This window comes from Gouania willdenowi, chromosome 18, assembly GCF_900634775.1.
Source record: "Gouania willdenowi chromosome 18, fGouWil2.1, whole genome shotgun sequence".
NCBI classification, from domain to species: domain Eukaryota; kingdom Metazoa; phylum Chordata; class Actinopteri; order Blenniiformes; family Gobiesocidae; genus Gouania; species Gouania willdenowi.
Window position 1 is genome coordinate 6,651,086 of NC_041061.1, and position 20,109 is coordinate 6,671,194.

General features: G+C 38.5%; 1 protein-coding gene across 2 annotated transcripts; it reads left to right on the top strand.

Annotated features, from left to right (window-relative positions):
* Nucleotides 1-1,162: 1,162 nt before the first annotated feature.
* On the top strand, nt 1,163-17,788 carry pik3c3 (phosphatidylinositol 3-kinase, catalytic subunit type 3). Of its 2 annotated transcripts, XM_028473919.1 has the most exons (26): nt 1,163-1,575; nt 3,834-4,022; nt 4,108-4,251; nt 6,092-6,221; nt 6,376-6,402; nt 9,110-9,196; nt 9,273-9,368; nt 9,443-9,514; nt 9,584-9,688; nt 10,189-10,281; nt 10,363-10,548; nt 11,433-11,563; nt 12,291-12,372; nt 12,467-12,534; nt 12,626-12,731; nt 13,013-13,129; nt 13,214-13,345; nt 13,409-13,537; nt 14,136-14,205; nt 14,297-14,361; nt 14,434-14,518; nt 14,769-14,843; nt 14,927-15,095; nt 15,843-15,933; nt 16,165-16,290; nt 17,537-17,788. In XM_028473919.1, exons 1-26 carry the CDS (start codon nt 1,511-1,513, stop codon nt 17,549-17,551), a joined length of 2,655 nt encoding a protein of 884 aa, XP_028329720.1. In that variant the 5' UTR covers nt 1,163-1,510; the 3' UTR covers nt 17,552-17,788. The 2 variants fall into 2 exon arrangements, with proteins under 2 accessions (XP_028329720.1, XP_028329721.1); XM_028473920.1 differs by lacking the exon at nt 6,376-6,402 and having other exon boundaries at nt 1,164-1,575.
* The last annotated feature ends 2,321 nt before the right edge of the window (nt 17,789-20,109 follow it).

Consider the following 20,109-nt stretch of genomic DNA (forward strand, 5'->3'; position numbering starts at 1 on the left):
GTTCCCAATGCTTTTGATCAAAAAGGTCACATTAATCCTTGGCAGAGAAGATAATGTCAAGGTTATTTAAAAGCATCATCTTCCTTTTTTCAGTATGGAGTTTTGTGAAGGCCCTGGTTTGTTGATTGATATCATGTTGACCACTTCAGGGCCTGTGGGCTTCTATACGTTCACTGAGGTAACACCCTGTCGTCAGCGTCCATGAAACGGGAGGACCTTATCAAAACAGAACACAAGGATTTTCCACTGACATGCCTGTTCCCCTTCACGGATTTGCATTTAATTGTTGGCAAGTGCGTTTTAATTGGAAAAAAACTTTGTTTGAAAGTTTACGACTCCTTTGGCATGACCTCACTGTCCATGACAATTTAACTGCAACTTTTTGTACTGATTAATGAAGTTCTACTTTGTAAGAAAGTAGAACACACTTGGTTTTCAGTAGTCTTCATACAACTGTGAATGTTCGTATTTTGAAAATTATTTTAGATCAATATTTACATTTTGGAATAGATCAGAATAAGTCCAAAACTAAATCTCCGATTTTGGATATTAACCGATACATAGACCTCCTTCTCCCACAATAAATTTAAGGTCAAATAATATACAGTTTATACAGTATATCTTAAGACTACTTTTAATGTGATGCCCCACAAATGAACATCTTTTCAAAAATGAGAATACTTATTGAAAAACTGATACCGTTTTAGATCGATTTTACAGTTTTTGCCCAATAATATCGCCCATCTCTATTCATAATTGTAGAACTTATTTATATTTTGTCATTTATCTCTTTCTGTGTGTATGTTGCATTTTATATTAAATCTCCTTTGTTTTTTGTCAACTGAATTTCAAAAAATATTTAAATTGTGTTTTCGCACTTAATTTCCACATCAGACAGGTTACCGTTAAAGTCCAAGTTTCCATTTATGAACGATATGACAAGATTGATATAGATAGGACAGACAATATATAAAATCTAAAAAAATACATCTTTATTAAATTGCTATTAAGAATAACACCTCTGCAAGCCTTTAAAGCCATTTTCAAATGTACTGCCTCAGTATTGTTGTTGCTGTTTTATAATGTTATTTATTTATACTGGTCCTTTAAGAAAAGTAGAAGCCCCTCCCCTTAAAGTTCTGATCCTTTTCCGGTACCAAGCCTGACTAATCAATCGTCGATTTAACGGCTGTCTGTTCATCCATCTACGCTTTCTTCCTCCTAGATCGATTACTTTTGCCTGACCCTCGGTTACTGCAGTGTTAAACGGTTATCGAAAACACCAAATCATGTCCAGGGAGATAGCCTTTAAAATAATGTCCTTACCGTGACTGCGCGTCGCTAAAGGGACATTTTTAAACCCGTTACCCGCTCACGGACTCCCTGGTCGTGGGTTGCGGGTGTTAGCGTCACTCCGCGGACTGTTTTCAGTGTTGATCCGAGGCCTTGTAGCAGCCAAAGTCTTTCGATACACCGTCCTGGTCCCAAAATAGAGTTTACCCGTCGGAAGATGGACACTGATAAATTCAACTATGTCTACAGCTGTGACCTGGATATCAACGTTCAACTCAAGATGTGAGTTAATGAACTTTAAGTTTAAAGCGTCGGTGTGGTCAGGAAGTGAAGTGTAGTTGTGTTGTCTTGTGACTTCACAAGATGTTTGCTTTGTGTCTGAACAATGTTTGTGTTTACTGTTCCTCATTCATGTTATGGAGAAAATACTCGGGCTTTTACTTTGAAATCACTAGCTAGCTAAAACATAAAGCCATTACCCTGCTGTCTGTGTAGCTCTAATAGTCACTTACATGACCATCCTTTAGCTTCCAATAACAGTCCTGATCCATCCAAGCAAAGACTAGGAATGTGTGCTGTGGTATCTGGATTTTCAAGTCCAATATCTGTATTAAAGCTGCCACTTTTGAATCAGCAGAAATGATTACAAAATAATAACACTGGGATTAGTGGCTAGTACATTGTTGGACGTGGCTATTGATACGTATGAATAGACTGGTGCTTTATTCATACGCAGCGCCCCTCATTGGCCAGTTTTGGTGACGTAATAGGTGCACCACGTGACTTAAATTTCCGTAAATTTTATTTTTGTTCATATTTATTTTTAGCTACCGCGCTAACCCTTTTATTTTAGCCTTAACCTTATCCCTAACCCAGGAAATACTCTAAAATGTTCATTATTTTCGTATATGTATTTTAAAGGTGGAATTTGCCGTGTTAAATATGTTAAAATGAAAAAAATATATATATGACAAAAGTGGGATTCGAACACACATTAGCGGAACGAAGGATCTTTGAGTCAGGCACCTTAGACCACTCGATAGTGAAAAAACACAGGCACATACGCTTATGGAAAACGTACCCATAGTTATGAAGGCTATTGATACGTTTCTGTATCAATAGACACTAAGTTCATTGTTTACAGTTTCATTGATCCATGTTTACTAAGGGTGTATTATTATTATTATTATATATAAAACCGTTTGCTGATATATCGCGATATTATTGTATTGATCTAAAAAAAAAAATATCCAAATCGGTTATTTTAATCATGTTTTTTTTTTTTTTTTTTACAGAAAAAAATCATTTAAATGCGCTAACATATGCATAGCACATTAACGCCCAGTCACTAGGTGTCAGTGAACCACATCAGACCTTGTTAAACTATGTCACTCCTCAATGTATTTTAGATGGAAGTTGTTTGCACTTTGTTTTCATAAAACATACTGGACACTTTTATAGATGTTTTTCTTTTCTTTTTTTCCCCCCAGAATTTAGGAACTTGATAGAATCAGAATCTGTTGTAGAAGCAAACGTTAAACTGTTTTTTGACAAATGTAATTTCACAGTTTGATAAACTTACCACTTGTTTTTTTATATTGGTACCAGAATTATTGTTACCATTTACTTGTTCTCAAAAGTTTAAGAAAATTAATTTTAATTGTGGCTTTTGTTTACAGTTCTTGTGTTGACAGTGTTTAATTAAAGCTCCTTATTATACGGTCATTTAGTCGTGTATCATATCTTTGGTCTTATAAGAATTTGTGTGCATGTACGGCATCTATCCTGTGTATATCAATGTTTTATATTTCATATGTTGACCGATATATCGGTTATTGGCTTTTGAAAACCGTTAATATCTGTATTGGTCCTAACAATCCCATATGGATCGGGCTCTACTTTGCATCAGCAATACAAATCATATACAGTTGTTTCTTGTAGCTGCAGGGGATCGTAACCAAAAAATTTATCAATGAACTGAAGATATTTCTTCAGAAAAACCAAAGGATTTACTCACAATTACAATTACAAAAAAAAAACACGCAAATGCACACATAGGGTCAAGGAAAAGACTTCAAATTGAAAATTACTCCAAAAACATGACCAAAAAGCTCCCCCAAAATAAAATAAGTCAACAAAAAATAACCAAAAAGTACACAATCTAACAAAATGACGGTAAAAATCCTCAAAATGACTCTTCCCAAGTTGTAAATATAAAAAACGATATGACGTTGCTCTGCGAGATGTTAAAGTTTTGTAATCAGGAGTTTCCTTGGAAAGCCACAGTAAACAATAAACATTCAAAAACGGCAGAAATGTCACTGTGTTGGTGAGCAACTTCTACAGTTCAAAAGTATTTGTTATTAGGTCAAGCAGTTTTAATATCATGTTCTGTACGTTCCCATAACACTTCACACCAGTTCTGAACTAGTTTTACTTTGCGATGGGGAGCGTTAGACGAAGTTTCCCTCTAAGATCCAAACACAGATCAGTAAAATGTTTCACCAAAGACTCAATTCTCCCTCTTCTTTCTTCTCCAGAGGCAGTTTAGAAGGGAAGCGAGAGCAGAAAAGCTACAAAGCTCTGCTGGAAGACCCCATGCTGCGCTTCTCCGGCCTCTATCAGGAGAACTGCTCAGACCTCTACGTCACCTGTCAGGTGTTTGCTGAAGGAAAACCTCTGGCCCTGCCCGTCCGCACCTCCTACAAAGCTTTCAGCACACGTTGGAAGTAAGAGAGACACTGACCTTTGACCCTTGACCCCTGGCCTCTTTCACTTCCTCTCTCTCTCTCTCTCTCTCTCTGTTGTGTCCAGCTGGAACGAGTGGCTGCGGCTGCCGGTTAAGTATCCAGATCTTCCTCAGAGTGCCCAGGTCGCTCTCACAGTGTGGGACATTTATGGGCCTGGGAAAGCCATCCCTGTCGGAGGTACCACCGTCACCCTGTTTGGGAAGTATGGGTGAGTGTCGGCTTACTCTGAAGATCTGTTGACTAACACCAGTTCAGAAAAAGAGTCAATGCATCGTTTAATAAGAGTAACCTCCTGGACTGATTTTAATGAAGCACCGCTGCCCTTACTGTTGCCATAGTTACCCAAAGACGCGGGTAACAGTCAGCTGAGCAGTAGTTAACTAGCACCAAAAGTTTCCCAAAAACTCTTCCTTAGAACTTAGTTTATGCTCTTCAGAGGAAAGGAAGAACAGGGGAAAAAAAGTTTTATACCAGAACTGAAGGACAACCGCTTTACCCGAGGGTGTATTACTTCAACTGGTCATCGTAACAACCGGTGATGCTTAACGGCGTTACGCTTACAGTGATTTTATTTGGTTTACTGCTTTATTTATTGAAACTCTCATTGCATAAATATTGAGGAAACACAGAAATTGATAGCAATAATAACCTAAATAAAAATAAAGTAGTTATTTTGCATCACGTTTATAGGAAGTTGTTTGATTTTTAGCTGGACAGATATTGGTTTTATTTTACTTTAAACTCCGTGTAAAGCAGAAACAAATGTGTGTTATGAGTTTGTCACACTACAGAAACATGTGTCACTGACCACTGAGACACATTTGAGAGTTGAAAAAAATCACTAAGTATATAAAATTAGGTCTTAAAATCATAGAAAAACAAGCACTTTCTGCTCTGGAAAGCTGTGTCAGTTAGAGGTGCGGGAACCACGCCCCCACACGGGAAGGGCGCCACCTCCGTGTACTATAGGAGGACGTAACCGACAGTAACAACGGAAGCTAGCGCTAGCAACGTTATCGGACGAAAAATGATTTAATCGATTAATCGAATTTGTAGATAAAAACAATTATTTAGCAAATTCGCGTTTGAAAAAAAATGTGGGTTACCGTAGTGCCCCTCGTTGTTTACACTTGTTTACCCTTTGAGCAGGCTATGTGTGCCACAGGCATGTTTAATGTTGTATTCGCACTATGCTGAGATGCTAAGAGAAGAGTTTATTTTTTTAAATTATATTATATGTTATGAAACATGTAGCTATCAGATTTCTTAATCAGAAATTTTAAGCTACTGTGAAGTTGCTGTTGCACTTTTGCTTAAACCTTTGTTAAAGCTTGAAATAGTTGAATGTCAGAACCTCATTTACTTTTTATTTTGGGATTGTTCTATGTATTTTAGCTCTTGAGGACAATCACAGCAATAAAGTTGCACTTTTGAAAATATATCTGATGTCTGCAGTCATTTTTAAGTGCATTGAAAAAAAAAAAAAGAAAATCGAATCGCAACACAAATTTTTCTTTAAAAAAAGAGTTTTTTTTTTTTTTTTTTAGGCAAAATCGCACAGCCCTAATTTATGCAAATGAGGGCTCCGTTACGTAAGGCGGCTATGATTTCTGACCCACCCATTATATCCAGAACACAGTTTGTGAAGCCTTGCTCCATAATTACATTCGAAATGGTTGAATGTTTGAAGGAATACATTTGTGACCTATTTAATGTTTTTAGACGAAAATGGCTGAATTTGCTTTACACGGACTTTAAATTAAATGTAAATATTTATTGTTGAACTTGTTGCACTGTGGGTGTGTTTATTTAGGCAATGTTGCTTATTAGGGCTTTATTTAATTAATACCTATTTAAAAAGTCATGTTTTTAGATCGTGTGTTCAGTGGTTTTGTGAAATAAAGAGGTCACCATTATTTTAAAAAATGTCCAATTTCTCATATATGATTAATTGATTATTAAAATAATCGTTTACTGCAGCCCGAGATCAAAGGATTACGTTCTCTACCCATTTACTCAGTATCACGATTCCCGCTTCTTTCCATTAGGATGTTTCGACAGGGCATGCACGATCTGAAGGTGTGGCCGGGTGTGGAGGGGGACGGAGGGGAGCCCACCACCACACCAGGGCGCACCAGCAGCAGCCTGGCAGAGGACCAGATGGGAAGACTCGCTAAGGTACGAGTACGACCTCAGCTTTTTACAGTGGGAGGGTTTGTTTGCATGTGTGTCTAAAGACTGCGTTAAAAGGGAAAAGGAGGAGGAGCTTTAATCAAATAGTTGTAAACAAAATAGAAACCCAAAGCCCCGTCTGAACCAGCATCTGTTCCAGGGCCCTGACCTGCAGGTACTCAGTGATGTGAGTACACGTGGAAGAGGAGTGTGTTGTGAGCACTGGGAATGGATGGATGTGTCCTCGAAAGCGTCACGCTTTAGATTTTTGTGTTTATTGCTGCGGGCTGCATGTTTCAGGCAAAGGAATGTGCTTTACATGATTAAAAAACATCAAAGATGGTTAAATATTAAAAATCTCATTATTATATATCAACATATAGGGCTGATATAGTCTATAAATAATTTATCAACGAAACATGACAGGACGTCTCTTTGGTTGTGATTCTATCTGAGCCGAGGGCCACATTATCAACACTCATGTCAGCATTTAGAATAATTACCAATCTGTGTGTTTTTAGTTGTTCCTTTGTGGTGATTTGTCCTATTTCTTTCCTGTTTTTTTTTGTTGTTTGTGTGTGTTTTGGAGTAATGACATTTGTCATTTTTCTGTAATTTTGAATTTATTGTGTGTATCTTTGCCATTTTGTGTATTTTCCCCTGTCGTCTTGTGTGTAATTCTGTGATCATTTTGATTCATTGTGTACGTTTGTAGTCATATGTTTTTTTTTCTGACCTAATTTTGTGTATTCTTTCCGTTTTGTTTTCATGAGTCATTTTGTGTAATTTTCTGGTCATTTTGATTAATTTTCATAGCGTTTTAGTTCTTTTTGGGAGCCTCACAAATTTAATCCAATAGCCACATGTGGCCTTTACGTGGCCATTTGCCCATGTCCTTTATACAGCCTGTACCACGTGTCAAACTTAAGGCCTGGGGGCCAAACTTGGCCCACAGGAGAAAGTGAAAACAACAGAGAAAATATGAATCATGATGTAAATTAGCTAATTAATAGAGAAATTCAGTGAAACTCCACAATATTTGCAGGGACTGGAAATGTTTCTGTGCCTCCATCATGACTGCTGTCATTTTTCATCTTAAATTGTTAAAACATTTCTCAGTTTGTCTTAAATCTTGAAATTTCTCACAAAAATCCCACATAATTCTTGTAAATGACACAATGCGTTGCATACCTTGGTGTTAAATGGCGTGCTGTGCTCCCGTGCACGTGGCAAATGACATGTCCCTCCAATGTTTATTTTACCAAAGTTCCACCATGAGTTCAAAATAAACCAAAATACATTTAACCACCACAGACATGTTTGAAACAATCAGCCACACCTGTGTGTCTCACCTGGTTAATTATGAGCTCACAGCAGGAGATGCTCCCAGTGGTGGGAAACCCACAGTACACAATTAAAACTAACAAACATAAATATAAAACGCGTGTTCAAAAATAACTCACAGTGAAGGGGGGGTTTTTTCTCTCAAAATTTTGACTTTTAAAAATAATCCAAAAAACGTTTTTACCAATAATAAATATAAAAGTTATTTTATTAAAATTTCTTTACAAACAAAATGTAATTTACTCTTAAACGCTCTAATTCTATTTTCACAAGGTCATAAATTCTATACAAATCCAACTATTTGTGATATTCTACAAGTTAAAAATAGATTTATTAATATGATAAAATGCTCATTACAAATAGTAAAATAAATGAATAAACTAAAATAATTAAGAAAGTGGCCCAGCTCTGCATTGAGGGTCATTTAAAAGCGATTTAGTGGATTTTTATTGCAATATTAAAAAACAGGAATATAAACGACCTCATTACTCCAAGGGCCTATCTCCTTTGGAGGAGACTACATGCATGAACTTTACAATAGAATTAGCCTGTAGCCACTTTAAGCTAGTTCATTGTATTTCCAGCTAATTATTTCATTGCCATGAATCTGACGATTTGCATGTCACAATACAATATATCCCGATACTACATAATTTGATATGCATTGCAATATATTGCGATATCAATAATTACAAATTTCACCTTTTACGAGTACAAAATAATATGAAATACAATTTATTTCATTTTCTTAACTTGCAAGAACAAGTAAATGGTAACTAACTGTAATTCAAGTACAAATATAAAAACAGCACAAGGAATTTAACTTGCAGTTGGTGCGAAGAACATACGCACCAACACACCGAGGCAGCCATCTGCGGCGCCATCATGTTTAGATGAGAGGGGGGAAAAAGGCAGATCCTAAACTGTGGTATGTTTATCTAACTGTCAAATTACATTTTTCAAAGTTAAAATTTTGCTTCTACAACAGATTCTGATTCTTTTAAGTTCTTCAATTGTGTTTTTAAAAGTAACCACATACATCTATAAAAGTGCCCAGTATGGTTTATGAAAATAAAGTGCAATACTCAACTTCCAAGCTAAAATACATAGAATAGTGAGGTAGTTTAACAAGGTCTGATGTGGTTCACTGACACCTAGTGACCGGGCGTTTACGTGCTATGCATATGTTAGCACAAAAAAAATGTTGTTAAAAAACAGGATTCAAAAAATTGATTTGGACATTTTTTTGGATCGATACGATAAACGCACTTCGAAATATCGCAATATATCGGCAAAAAGTTATTTTCTTACACCCTTAATTCCAGATGTTCTTTCTTTGTTTGATTTATTTTCATTTTAAGTTTGTACTCCACTACTAACCTGCTGAGCTGTGAGCACTTGCTACTGGATAAGTAGATTGGCTGTCAAGGGTTTTGTGGGTGGAGCCTGCACAGAGTTGCACACACCATGCTCTAATCAGTGTGTAATAATAATAAAAGCCTCTGTTGTGTGTCTACATTAATTACGGGTGTGTGTTTCTCTCCCATCAGCTGACCAAGGCTCATCGACAAGGTCACATGGTGAAGGTGGACTGGCTGGACCGTCTGACCTTCAGAGAGATCGAGATGATCAACGAGGTGAGCGGCTTTAGTATAATAAAACAATGTCGCGGTCACGTGATCCTCGCTCAAACGTGTGCACGTGTTTTCTCAGAGTGAGAAACGCAGCTCCAACTTCATGTACCTCATGGTGGAGTTTCCTCGCGTCAAAACCAACGACCGGGAGTACAGTATCGTGTATTATGAGAAGGTACCCAACCTCTTCTTCACCTTTGAACGGAGGCAGCTCATTGGCTCATTGGTTTGTGCTCTGTATCCAATCAGGACGGAGACGACGCGTCACCGGTCCAGACGAGCTGCGACATCGTCAAAGTTCCGGACCCACAGATGGGGATGGTGAGAGACTGTGATGTTTCAGCGGTCGGTGCATTAGCGTTAGCTTCACTGTGTTCTGTGTGGTTCCAGGAGAACCTGGTGGAGAGCAAACATCACAAACTGGCTCGTAGCCTTCGCAGCGGGCCGTCAGATCACGACCTGAAGCCGAACGCGGCCACTCGAGATCAACTCAACGTAAGGAAATCGGAAGATCATTTCATATGTGCAAGAAAAATCCACTGTCTTGTTTTTTTTTCTTTTTAGTTCGTTGGCATTGGGTCAATTTTGTTTTATGTATTTATTTAATTTGTTTATTTATTTTTATTCCACCAGCACCAGAAGCTTAATCGCGAAATATACTTTACACATGCTTTTATTTTAGTAAGCATTGGTATGTGATTGCATAACTCTCTGCTGTTCGGTTCTGGTCAGACTGTCCTAAGCAGGGTTCACCAAGGTCTCTGCCTGGGGAAGCTCTGCTATGTTTTGACTACCGCTATCAGCAACATACATAACACCGAGAGCACTGACCAGCAGCAGATTCACCGAGGCACCCCAAAACCCTTGACATAATAATGAATGTGTCCGCTTCTGACCAGCAACCCTAAAGCTCTACTCCGTCTCATTCATCAAAACCGCCACAACAAGCATCAGGGAATAGAAAGTCCATTTAAAAAGTGTATCTGCATCCACAGATCATTGTGAGCTACCCTCCCACTAAGCAGTTGAGCTCTGAGGAGCAGGACCTGGTGTGGAAGTTCCGCTACTATCTCACCACGCAGGAAAAGGTGAGTGTGAGACGAGTTACTGCTGCTGCTGCATCATGAAGTGATGTTTAACGCAAAGCTTCCCTGCGTTATTGTCTCCAGGCTTTAACGAAGTTCCTAAAGTGCGTGAACTGGGATCTGCCACAAGAAGCCAAGCAGGCCCTGGAGCTGCTGGGGAAGTGGAGGCCGATGGACGTGGAGGATTCCCTGGAGCTGCTGTCCTCGCATTTCACAAACCCCACAGTGAGGCGCTACGCCGTGGCTCGGCTGCAGCAGGCCGACGACGAGGTGGGTGCAACAACGCACTTTTGTTAAAATATTGGTTTCTTTATGAAACTCACATGAGTACAGGGTGATCAGATATGACCGGGGTACATGCTTTAGATCAGGGGCCAAATACGGATACGTTTGTTCTCAAGTGGGCCGCAGAGGTGGTGGAGAATCGAACAATTTCCACGTTAGTGTTACTTTGCATTTCCATGTATAAATTATATAAAAGTATGTAGCATAGAAGACAACGACAATATCTAAGCAATAGGTGACAGGTAGTGACTATATTTATTTAATTTGGGGAAATTCAGTCATAATGAGGATTGAGCAGGATTTTTTAAAAAGTTATGTTTCTTTCAACAATTTAAGAATAAAAATGACTTACATCGTGTTCTACAAGCATGGGAAAACTATCAACCCCTGCAAATATTGTATATCGTAGAGTTTCATTGAATTTGTGACAAATTCAATGAAACTCAATTAATTGTAAAGTTCTACTTTCAAACATAACAGTTGAAATATGTTGTTTTTTTAAGTGTATTTATGTTGCCTGGATGCCAATATGTACATTTGGATATGATGCAGTGGTTTAAAATTGCTCAGAATTTCTGCTTAATTTCAATCAATAATTCCCATTAAAATATCTTATTTTCTGAATATTGCCAAAAATTCCCTGACCTTAAGTTCTCGTGGAAATTTCACAGATATTTTACACCCCTTTGCAACTTTACTAAGATATTCACAACTAAGTCATTTGGTAATTTACGCAATGTTTCATGTTTTCTCAGTTATTTTTGCTTTCCCCTGTGGACCGATTTTTATTTTTTTAAAGTGCCGGATTTGGTCCCCGGGCCTTGAGTTTGGCACATGTGCTTTAGATGCTGTATTCTCTGCTTGTGTAGGACCTGCTGATGTACCTCCTCCAGCTGGTGCAGGCGCTAAAGTACGAGAACTTCGACGACATCCAGGGAGGCCTAGAGCCAGGCAGCAAGAGGGACAGCCAGGGGCTCACAGACGAATCCACGCTCAACAGGTCAGTACACGGGAGACACATTCATCAACCTTGCATGAAAACAGGTGCAATTTTGAGTGCACATTTGGACCAACTTATGATTTATGAAACATTTGTATCTGAACCAATCTCAGCGTACAAATGATCAGGTGTTGATAAATGCAGCGGCTGGATTTGAACGCCATTAACATGTTACGGCCTCAAATATTCCTGGTTCGGAGGCCCCGCCCACTGAGGTTAAACAAGAAAAGAAGGTTTTTCAAGATGAAAATCAGCATCCTCACATCTGAGGTGGAGCAAAACAAAGATGTGCTTTTTGACAGTGTGTAAACTGGACTTAAAAAAGCTCATTTAACCGCTCTGTGAAAGAATCAGCTACTGAGCAGGTGATGTCTGCCCCCCCGTGTGCGCTGAGAACAACTTCACAATAGAGATTCTGGAAACATGCACGGATATGACATTTATATCAATCTCCGTTGTCCGCACGCCGAGGCGATAAATAACATTAAAAGAAATTGACGATCGAAACGCTTTAAAAATGACAGAAAAATGCCCCTTTATCTGTGTTTATTATGCCTTCAGTAAATGTTGCCTATATTGCATCACATTACTGCACATTGTTTATAAAAGTTTAAGGAACTATTTGCATTTAAAAGCATAAAAGAGGTCCTATTTCCTTCGTATAGCACATCACTGGGAAACTATAATTTTTTTTTAGTACGCGTTTGTCTCATGAATGTTTTCGCAGTTCTCAGATTCTCGCCGGAACATCTGGATCAGTCACGGCTTTGCAGAAAAACAAGGACGGCGCCGACAATGACAGTCTCGAAGTAAGAAAATTAGTTCAGTTCAAAGCCAGCCTGTACAAATGGATGCAACGCTTGAGAATAAAGAATATTTTCTTAGTTTATTTTGTCTTCGCAGCAAGACCTGTGCACGTTCCTCATCTCCCGCGCTTGTAAAAACTCAACGCTCGCAAACTACTTGTATTGGTGAGTAGGTTACAGCTGAAGGAACGCAGTGTGTGCATGCGTGTGTGTGTGTGTGTGTGTGTGACATCACTATCACCGCGTTTTACCTCAGGTATGTGATCGTGGAGTGTGAGGACCAGGACACAATCCAAAGAGACCCAAAGACTCATGAAATGTACCTGAACGTAATGAGGCGCTTCAGCCAAGCTTTACTAAAGGTAAAAAAATCGCATTATTTCCCACTTGGCTACAATCGTGTGGTTTCACCTAAGAAACTTTCTTATACAAGTGTTTCAATGGATGCAAATCCCTCAAATTAAACGCTTTAAGTTTACACTTAAATGCTTTAACTTAAAGACTTTACACTCACACACTTTAAGTTAAACGCTTTAGACTAAACATTTTAAGTGTAAAGTGTTTTTGTTAAGTGAATAACACTTTAAGTTGAAAAAGTGTGGTATAAATCAACTTTTGCAGAGTCATGTTTTCCTGTCTCCAGGGCGATAAGTGTGTGCGTGTGATGCGCTCGCTCTTGGCTGCTCAGCAGACCTTCGTGGACCGACTGGTGCAGCTGATGAAAGCCGTGCAAAGAGAGAGCGGCAACCGCAAAAAGAAGGTAACGCAACATTTACGCGCCTTCACGTTTTTATTATCTCCCACACGGTCGCACTCCATCGTCCTCCTGCTCGTGTGTTTGCAGACCGAGCGACTACAGGCTCTGCTCGCCGACAACGAGAAGGTGAATCTCTCAGAGATCGAACCCATTCCTCTTCCTCTGGAGCCTCAGATCAGCATCAGGGGAATCGTCCCAGAGACCGCAACACTGTTTAAGGTACAGGAAGTCTACGCAAGGTTGACCTCTGAGCATCTTAACGACACGTTTCATTTCCACCAGAGCGCCCTGATGCCCGCTAAGCTGATCTTTAAGGCCGAGGACGGAGCCATGTACCCAGTGATCTTCAAACACGGAGACGACCTGAGACAAGACCAGCTCATCCTGCAGATCATCTCACTGATGGACAAAGTACGATCTAGTATTTTTTTGTATTTTTGCTGTTATTTTGTGTATTTTCTGTCACTGTAAATTGACCGTACTGTAAGACATATTCTCAATATCACAATTCTAGTTAATCATAATTATTTGGTGTTGCGTACATTTAACGTAACTATCCCTTATTTTTAGTCAGTATCAGTGTCTGCTCATTGCGTTGATATTTTCTTAACTTCCGCTGAATTCCAGCAAGTTCGTTTTGCATAATATTCATAAATAAATCAACAGCCAGTCTTCTTCAAAGGCGTCTGCCTTCAACATCAAAGCGATGAGCACATGCCTCTGAAGAGGACTGGCAGTTGACAGTCGAAACATGTCAGGAGATCAAAGTAAATTTCCTAAAAAAAAAAAGTTATCTGAATAAATTAAACCTTAATGTATATAAAGTTCTGAATATATAAGTTCTATACCTGGCAGGGAGGCATTTCACTCATTTTATCTTGAATTATTTAATGTCATATTGTGATATTTTATTTTATGACATTTTCATTCAAATTAATTTCACGTTTTCTCTGTAAATGCAGTATTGTGTCTACGGTAGTTGCTAAGTTGTGCGTTTTTGGATGTTTAGCTCCTGAGAAAAGAGAACTTGGACCTGAAGTTGACTCCCTACAAAGTTTTGGCCACCAGCACCAAACACGGTACGAAGCCCCTCACGTTCATTTCTTTTGCCACGTCATGCATTGATTAACCCTTTAATGGTCACCCAGTACAATACTGTGTGTGTCCCAGGCTTTATGCAGTTTGTTCAGTCCGTTCCTGTAGCTGAGGTCCTGGCCACTGAAGGGAACATCCAGGTAAGCCCCGATTTAAACTCTGACTCTGTGTGCGACTGTTTTGCCTTTGATTCTGCCTTTGATCTCGCTCAGAGCTTCTTCAGGAAACACGCGCCCAGTGAAAAAGGCCCGTACGGCATCAGCTCCGAGGTGATGGACACCTACGTGAAGAGCTGCGGTGAGTCTGTTCGATGCATGCGTTAGAGCCTGATGTAACAACGACCGTAATGTAACAAGACCCATAATATTATAAAGAAAAATGTAATAAAACCCAAAATGTTACAACTGGGCAGGCAAAAAATGTTCCCCTAATTGTGTAATAATTGTATCATAGAATGAGTAAATGATTTATGGATTAAGGGGTTGCTTTGTTATTACATATCTTATCTCTAACACACATGAACCTATGTCTGTTCCTCTGACTCCAGCTGGTTACTGCGTCATCACCTACATCCTGGGAGTGGGAGACAGACACCTGGACAACCTGCTACTGACCAAGACAGGTGACGCAGAGCCACCGTCTCCACCACAACGCTAGCGCAGCAATGCTACGGCTCAGTAACACGTTTTAATTGTGTTTGTTCAGGAAAGTTGTTCCACATCGACTTTGGCTACATCCTGGGTCGAGACCCCAAACCTCTGCCTCCTCCCATGAAGCTGAGTAAGGAGATGGTGGAGGGAATGGGAGGCATGCAGAGCGAGCAGTACCATGAGTTCAGGAAGCAGTGCTACACCGCCTTCCTGCACCTGAGGAGGTAGAGCCACACTCCATGTGTGTTAGTCACCAGGATTAGTGATTTAAAAAAAATATATTTATTATATTAGTATTTACTTATTTACATAATTGTTGGGTTTTTCATTTTTTTTAAGAATTTTATATTTTGATAGCGCTTTAAGATGACTATTGTTGTAATTTGCGCTTTATGAATAAAGTTTAATTTGTTATATTATTTTATTTATTAGTATTTATTATTTGTATATATTATTTATTGTATTGTTTTATTTAAATATATGTATATGATATATATTTGAGAAAGTGAAAATATAAAATACAGTTGTTTAAGATTGTGATTTTTAATTTTGAAAATAATGATTTCAAAAAAATTAATCAGCAACTATTTATTTTTTTTTAATCAATTATCAGTACTAGACATTTCAGGCGACCCCATATGGGGTCATGACCCCAAGCTTGAATAACTTTGGTTTTCAGGCTCCATACATGAAGATTAAAAAATCACGCTTAGAACAGTTTTGATTGAACTACAGGGTTTTTCAACCTTGGGGTTGTGACCCCATGTGGGATTGCCTGAAATGTCTAGTAATAAAAAAATATTAAATATGGATTAAAATGTTATTTTCATGTTTACATTTTTTTAAATATATTTTTTAGAATATAGATATGTATATCGTATATATCACCATTTTCAGAAAAAATATTGAGATATGAATATTGGTCCATATTGTTCATCCCTATTTCATGTTTCTGGTGCTTTCCTCCTCAGATATTCCAACCTCATCCTGAATCTCTTCTCCCTCATGGTTGATGCCAATATTCCTGACATTGCCCTTGAGCCAGACAAGACCGTAAAGAAGGTAACATAGGAAACAGATGCTTCTTATAACACTTTCATACAGAAAACTATTAAAAATCACTTCTATGCATCCATCTACTGGACTCCGCATCCCACGATGCAATTTTCTCTTCCAGATATTTTAATATTCTCCTAAGAAACCGTGTTATTTAGCATTTAGATGAACAAAGAAGCCTTTAAGGAGCTTTAAGAACCCTGATTAATAGAGGGATTGTTTGCTGTGTTCTTTCAGGTGCAGGATAAGTTCAGACTGGACCTGTCTGACGAGGAGGCCGTTCACTACATGCAGAGTCTGATCGATGAAAGTGTGGGGGCGCTGTTTGCTGCTGTGGTCGAACAGATACACAAGTTTGCTCAGGTAGGCACTAACCAGGAAGTAACAATACGTCACTGTGAGCAACGAGCCAATCGTGTACAAACAGGTGAATCTGGTGAGATATATATATATAGATATATATATATATATATATATTAGGGGTGTGCCATCTAAGAAACCTCACAATTCGATTACGATTCAGGATGCTACGATTGGATTGTTTTACAATTATCACAGTATTTAAGATTATCATGATTTTTGATGCATTTTTTCCCCCTCACTTTGAGGCTACTTTATACTTTTAAACCAGGTATGTGTGTCGGTATTTATTATTTAAAGTAACCAAACAAATGTATTTCCATTATCTTTTAAATCCAACAGTAATCATATTACAAAAGAAAAATATTGGCTTTTTCAGCTTATTCAATCTGACCGAACACAAACGACATCTTAAAAACTTAGGAAAAGTTAAAGATGTTGATATAAACCTCTTGTTTACCAAAAGAGGATAAAAATCAGTTGGGACCCCCCACAGGGGACGACAGTTCCAACTCCGTGATTTGTAGTAGACAATGATGCAGAGAAGAAGAGCTCTCCTAAGGTACCTTTACTCTCCTTTAAAGAGTGCGTGCCTGATGCTCCGATGCTGAAGTTAGCGAGTAAATGACGTACTGTTGAAGACACACAAACCCTGAGTAGAGCTCTTCTTCTCTGCTTCATTGTCTACTATCAAACTGCAGTTAGAACTGTCACCCCCCGTGACCACAGATTTTTATTCTCTTTCTGTAAACAAGGTGTACGTTGACATCTTTAACTTTTCCTGATTATTTAGAGCAACCAAAAGCAGCACAAATTGTAATTTTGACCTAAAAGCTGTTAAATGATCTAAAAATCAGGCCGAATGTTTCACTCCAATAAAAAAACAATGAGATGTTTACAGGCAGTGGGGCCGTGTGACATCATCAATCACATGATTTCAAGATGGAGGAACACAGGCTCTAAAACTATGAAGTAGTCACATTTTTTAAACTTAATAAAATGAATATGGTGCAAAACAATGCGTTTTTTGTTAGACAGATCTAGTACATTTAAAAGGTTTTAGGACACATTTGCAAAAATAGGATGTAGTCTTCGCTGTAGCTGTTGTAAGTCTTCCATTAAATAGATATTTTTTGGGTCATTTTGATATTGAAATGATTAAAATCCCAAATAGTTGAGAGAAAAACATCAGCATTACCTTCAGAACGTTGAAACTTTGCCGTTTTTAACGTGTGTGGTTTCTCATCAGTACTGGCGCAGATGAAGAGGAGCGAGCGAGGACGAAGAGGAACGAGACCTCCGACCAGGACGAGGCTGCCGGTGATCGTGGAGAAGATGAAGACGAAGAAACCACAGACACTGTTTTAAAGGCCAAGATTGCACTGCCAACCTTTACTGCAAGGCAGCAAAACACTGGTGTTTGCTCGTGTATATATCATGTACATTAATTATTGAATGAATGAGTGAAAGGCCAAAATAAATGACCGTTGTTACAACTACACATGCTGCTCCACGAGGGTTTTCATGTTTTTATCAGCCCAAAAATAGCAAAGCTATGCAGTGTTTACAGTGTTTTTAATCGACCATCTGCGGACGGACACGACGGGCGGTGCTGGGGGCCCAAAAACAGACTGGACCCCCACCCAAAGGGCCGGTGAGTCAGAGAGAGTGACTCAGCATTTCCCGACAGCAATGAGAAACTGGAGCCAAACGGAGATGGAAGCAGGAGTTGCTGGTTCTTTTTTTATCAGTTTGTTCCTTTGCTAATTTTACTGTGTTGCTGGAGCTGCTAAACCACGTCAAACTAACGGCCCGGAGGCCAAATCCGGCCCTTTAGAGCATCCAATTCGGCCCACAGGAGAAGTTAAGACTGGCAGAGAAAACATGAAATATTGTGTATATTACCAAATAATCCAGTTGTGGATATCTCCTATCCACCAATTTAATAAAACTCGACAATATTTTATGGGTTTGCATTTATTCGTTTGTTTATATCACATGAATGCAGTCATTTTCAATTGGAAATTGTGGGAACAACTCAATATTTACACAAATCTTGCAATTTCTCACACAAAGAATTGCACAATATTGAGCTGATATTGAAAACAAGGGCACTATGATGTTAAATTGCTCTCCCAACTCCACCCAGTATATGTGGCCCACTTGAGATCAAACTGGTCTGTCTTTGGCCCCTGAACTAAAATGAGTTTAACACCCATGTGCTAAACTGTGTTTTAGTGTTTCCTAAGCAATGACAACAGAACTTGTACTTTTCTTTAGCAGTTTGAGTCTAAATCCATGACGGTTCTCACCTCATCACCTCTGGTTCCTTAGAAGAAAGAAGAGAAGAACTTCCAGAAACACTAACCTAGCTCAGCCCAAGTCTAACACACACAGGTGTTCTCAATCTTCAATCAAGCTAACTAGGCCTCATAGGCAGGGCTGTCACATGATGTCTGTAGGGAAGTTTTTTTTCAATGTTGGGCTCGGGACCCCATGTGAGGTCGCCTGGAATTAAAATGAGGTCGTCTGAAATGTCTAGTAATTGGTTAAAAAAAATATGTTTTGGTAAAAACAGATTCAAATTCTATTTTCCAATGTGTTTAATTATTATTTCTCAAATACACGTCACACAAATATCAAATAAATGTATCCTATACTTGGAACCTTCTCAAATATACATATAGTTCTAATATGTATAGCAGTATAAAAAATATCAGAGGTGGAGCACGTGTCAGATTTATTCAGACTTATTTATATTATTTATAGCATTAATATGTATTATTGCAATTGCAATGCATTTATTTCAGTGAGAGTACACAGTCATCGACATAAATGCAATGGCACTAGAACATGTCGGCTTTTTGTTTCTGTTTTTGGATTCGGACAACAATTTTCATTAATTGCAATACCTAAAATGCCATGTGAAGAGTGTATTGCGTTCATGAAGTTGAATTCACGATAACTAAAAGCTACCTAATCTCCATTAGTCCTCGTCCTCCAGATATCTAGAAAGATGAATTTGTCTTTACGATTCACCAAAAAATGATTATTTATGGGGAGAAAATTAACGCAAAGCATTCTTGGTCCTGGAGATGTTTATAAAACCAGTGCTAACTATGGCTAAAACGGTCCTTATTATAACATTTTTTTTCCCTTTTTTAATCATTCTTTCACATTTCCTGTTTTCAGGAGAAAGCCTTAATTTTTTTAGTGTCTTTTGATTGCTAAAACATTTTAAGGAATTTAACCTTAGATGTGTATCACTTCCTGTTTGATAAACACACAAAATACAAATAAAAGATGCATGCTCCAACTTCACATTCTGGCTTTTCACAATAAGAGCCCTTACATGCTACATTTAACAAATTTAGCCCTTTTTTTAATAACATCATAAAAAGGCAATGTTTGATTAGTTTGATTGACTTCTTTTCACTCATTTTCAAACATGAAGCGATCAACTTATCAAATAGATACTCACGCCTCCATTTAAGAACCATTATCATCGAAAATATGTTTAAAAGAGGTGAAAGTTCATTAGTAGAGCACACAGTTTCCTCTGGTCTTTGATTGTAGCCCAGTTCAGAGCCAACGCGTCAGTGGAAAAGTTTCTGAAATAAAACAAGACGTGCACTCCGTGATCCGCTGGAGGCCCGATGTGTAGTCAGGTGCTCCTTCATGATCCAGCTTTTTCCTCTTTCTGCATCACTCACTCCCATATACTATTAATAGAATGCCGTGCAGCTCCGGATCACAGACCTTGGAAAGCCTCCTGGGTCTCTGTGGACTTTGGAACAAAGAAGACGGGGAAACAAACAAACG

Bases quoted from the DNA above. Each gene is read 5' to 3' on its own strand.
- pik3c3 (XM_028473919.1), top strand. From the start codon at position 1,511: ATGGACACTGATAAATTCAACTATGTCTACAGCTGTGACCTGGATATC. The intron at 12,732-13,012 runs GTAAAAAAATCG...TCCTGTCTCCAG, and splicing joins TCAGCCAAGCTTTACTAAAG to GGCGATAAGTGTGTGCGTGT. The intron at 14,844-14,926 runs GTGACGCAGAGC...GTGTTTGTTCAG, and splicing joins CCTGCTACTGACCAAGACAG to GAAAGTTGTTCCACATCGAC.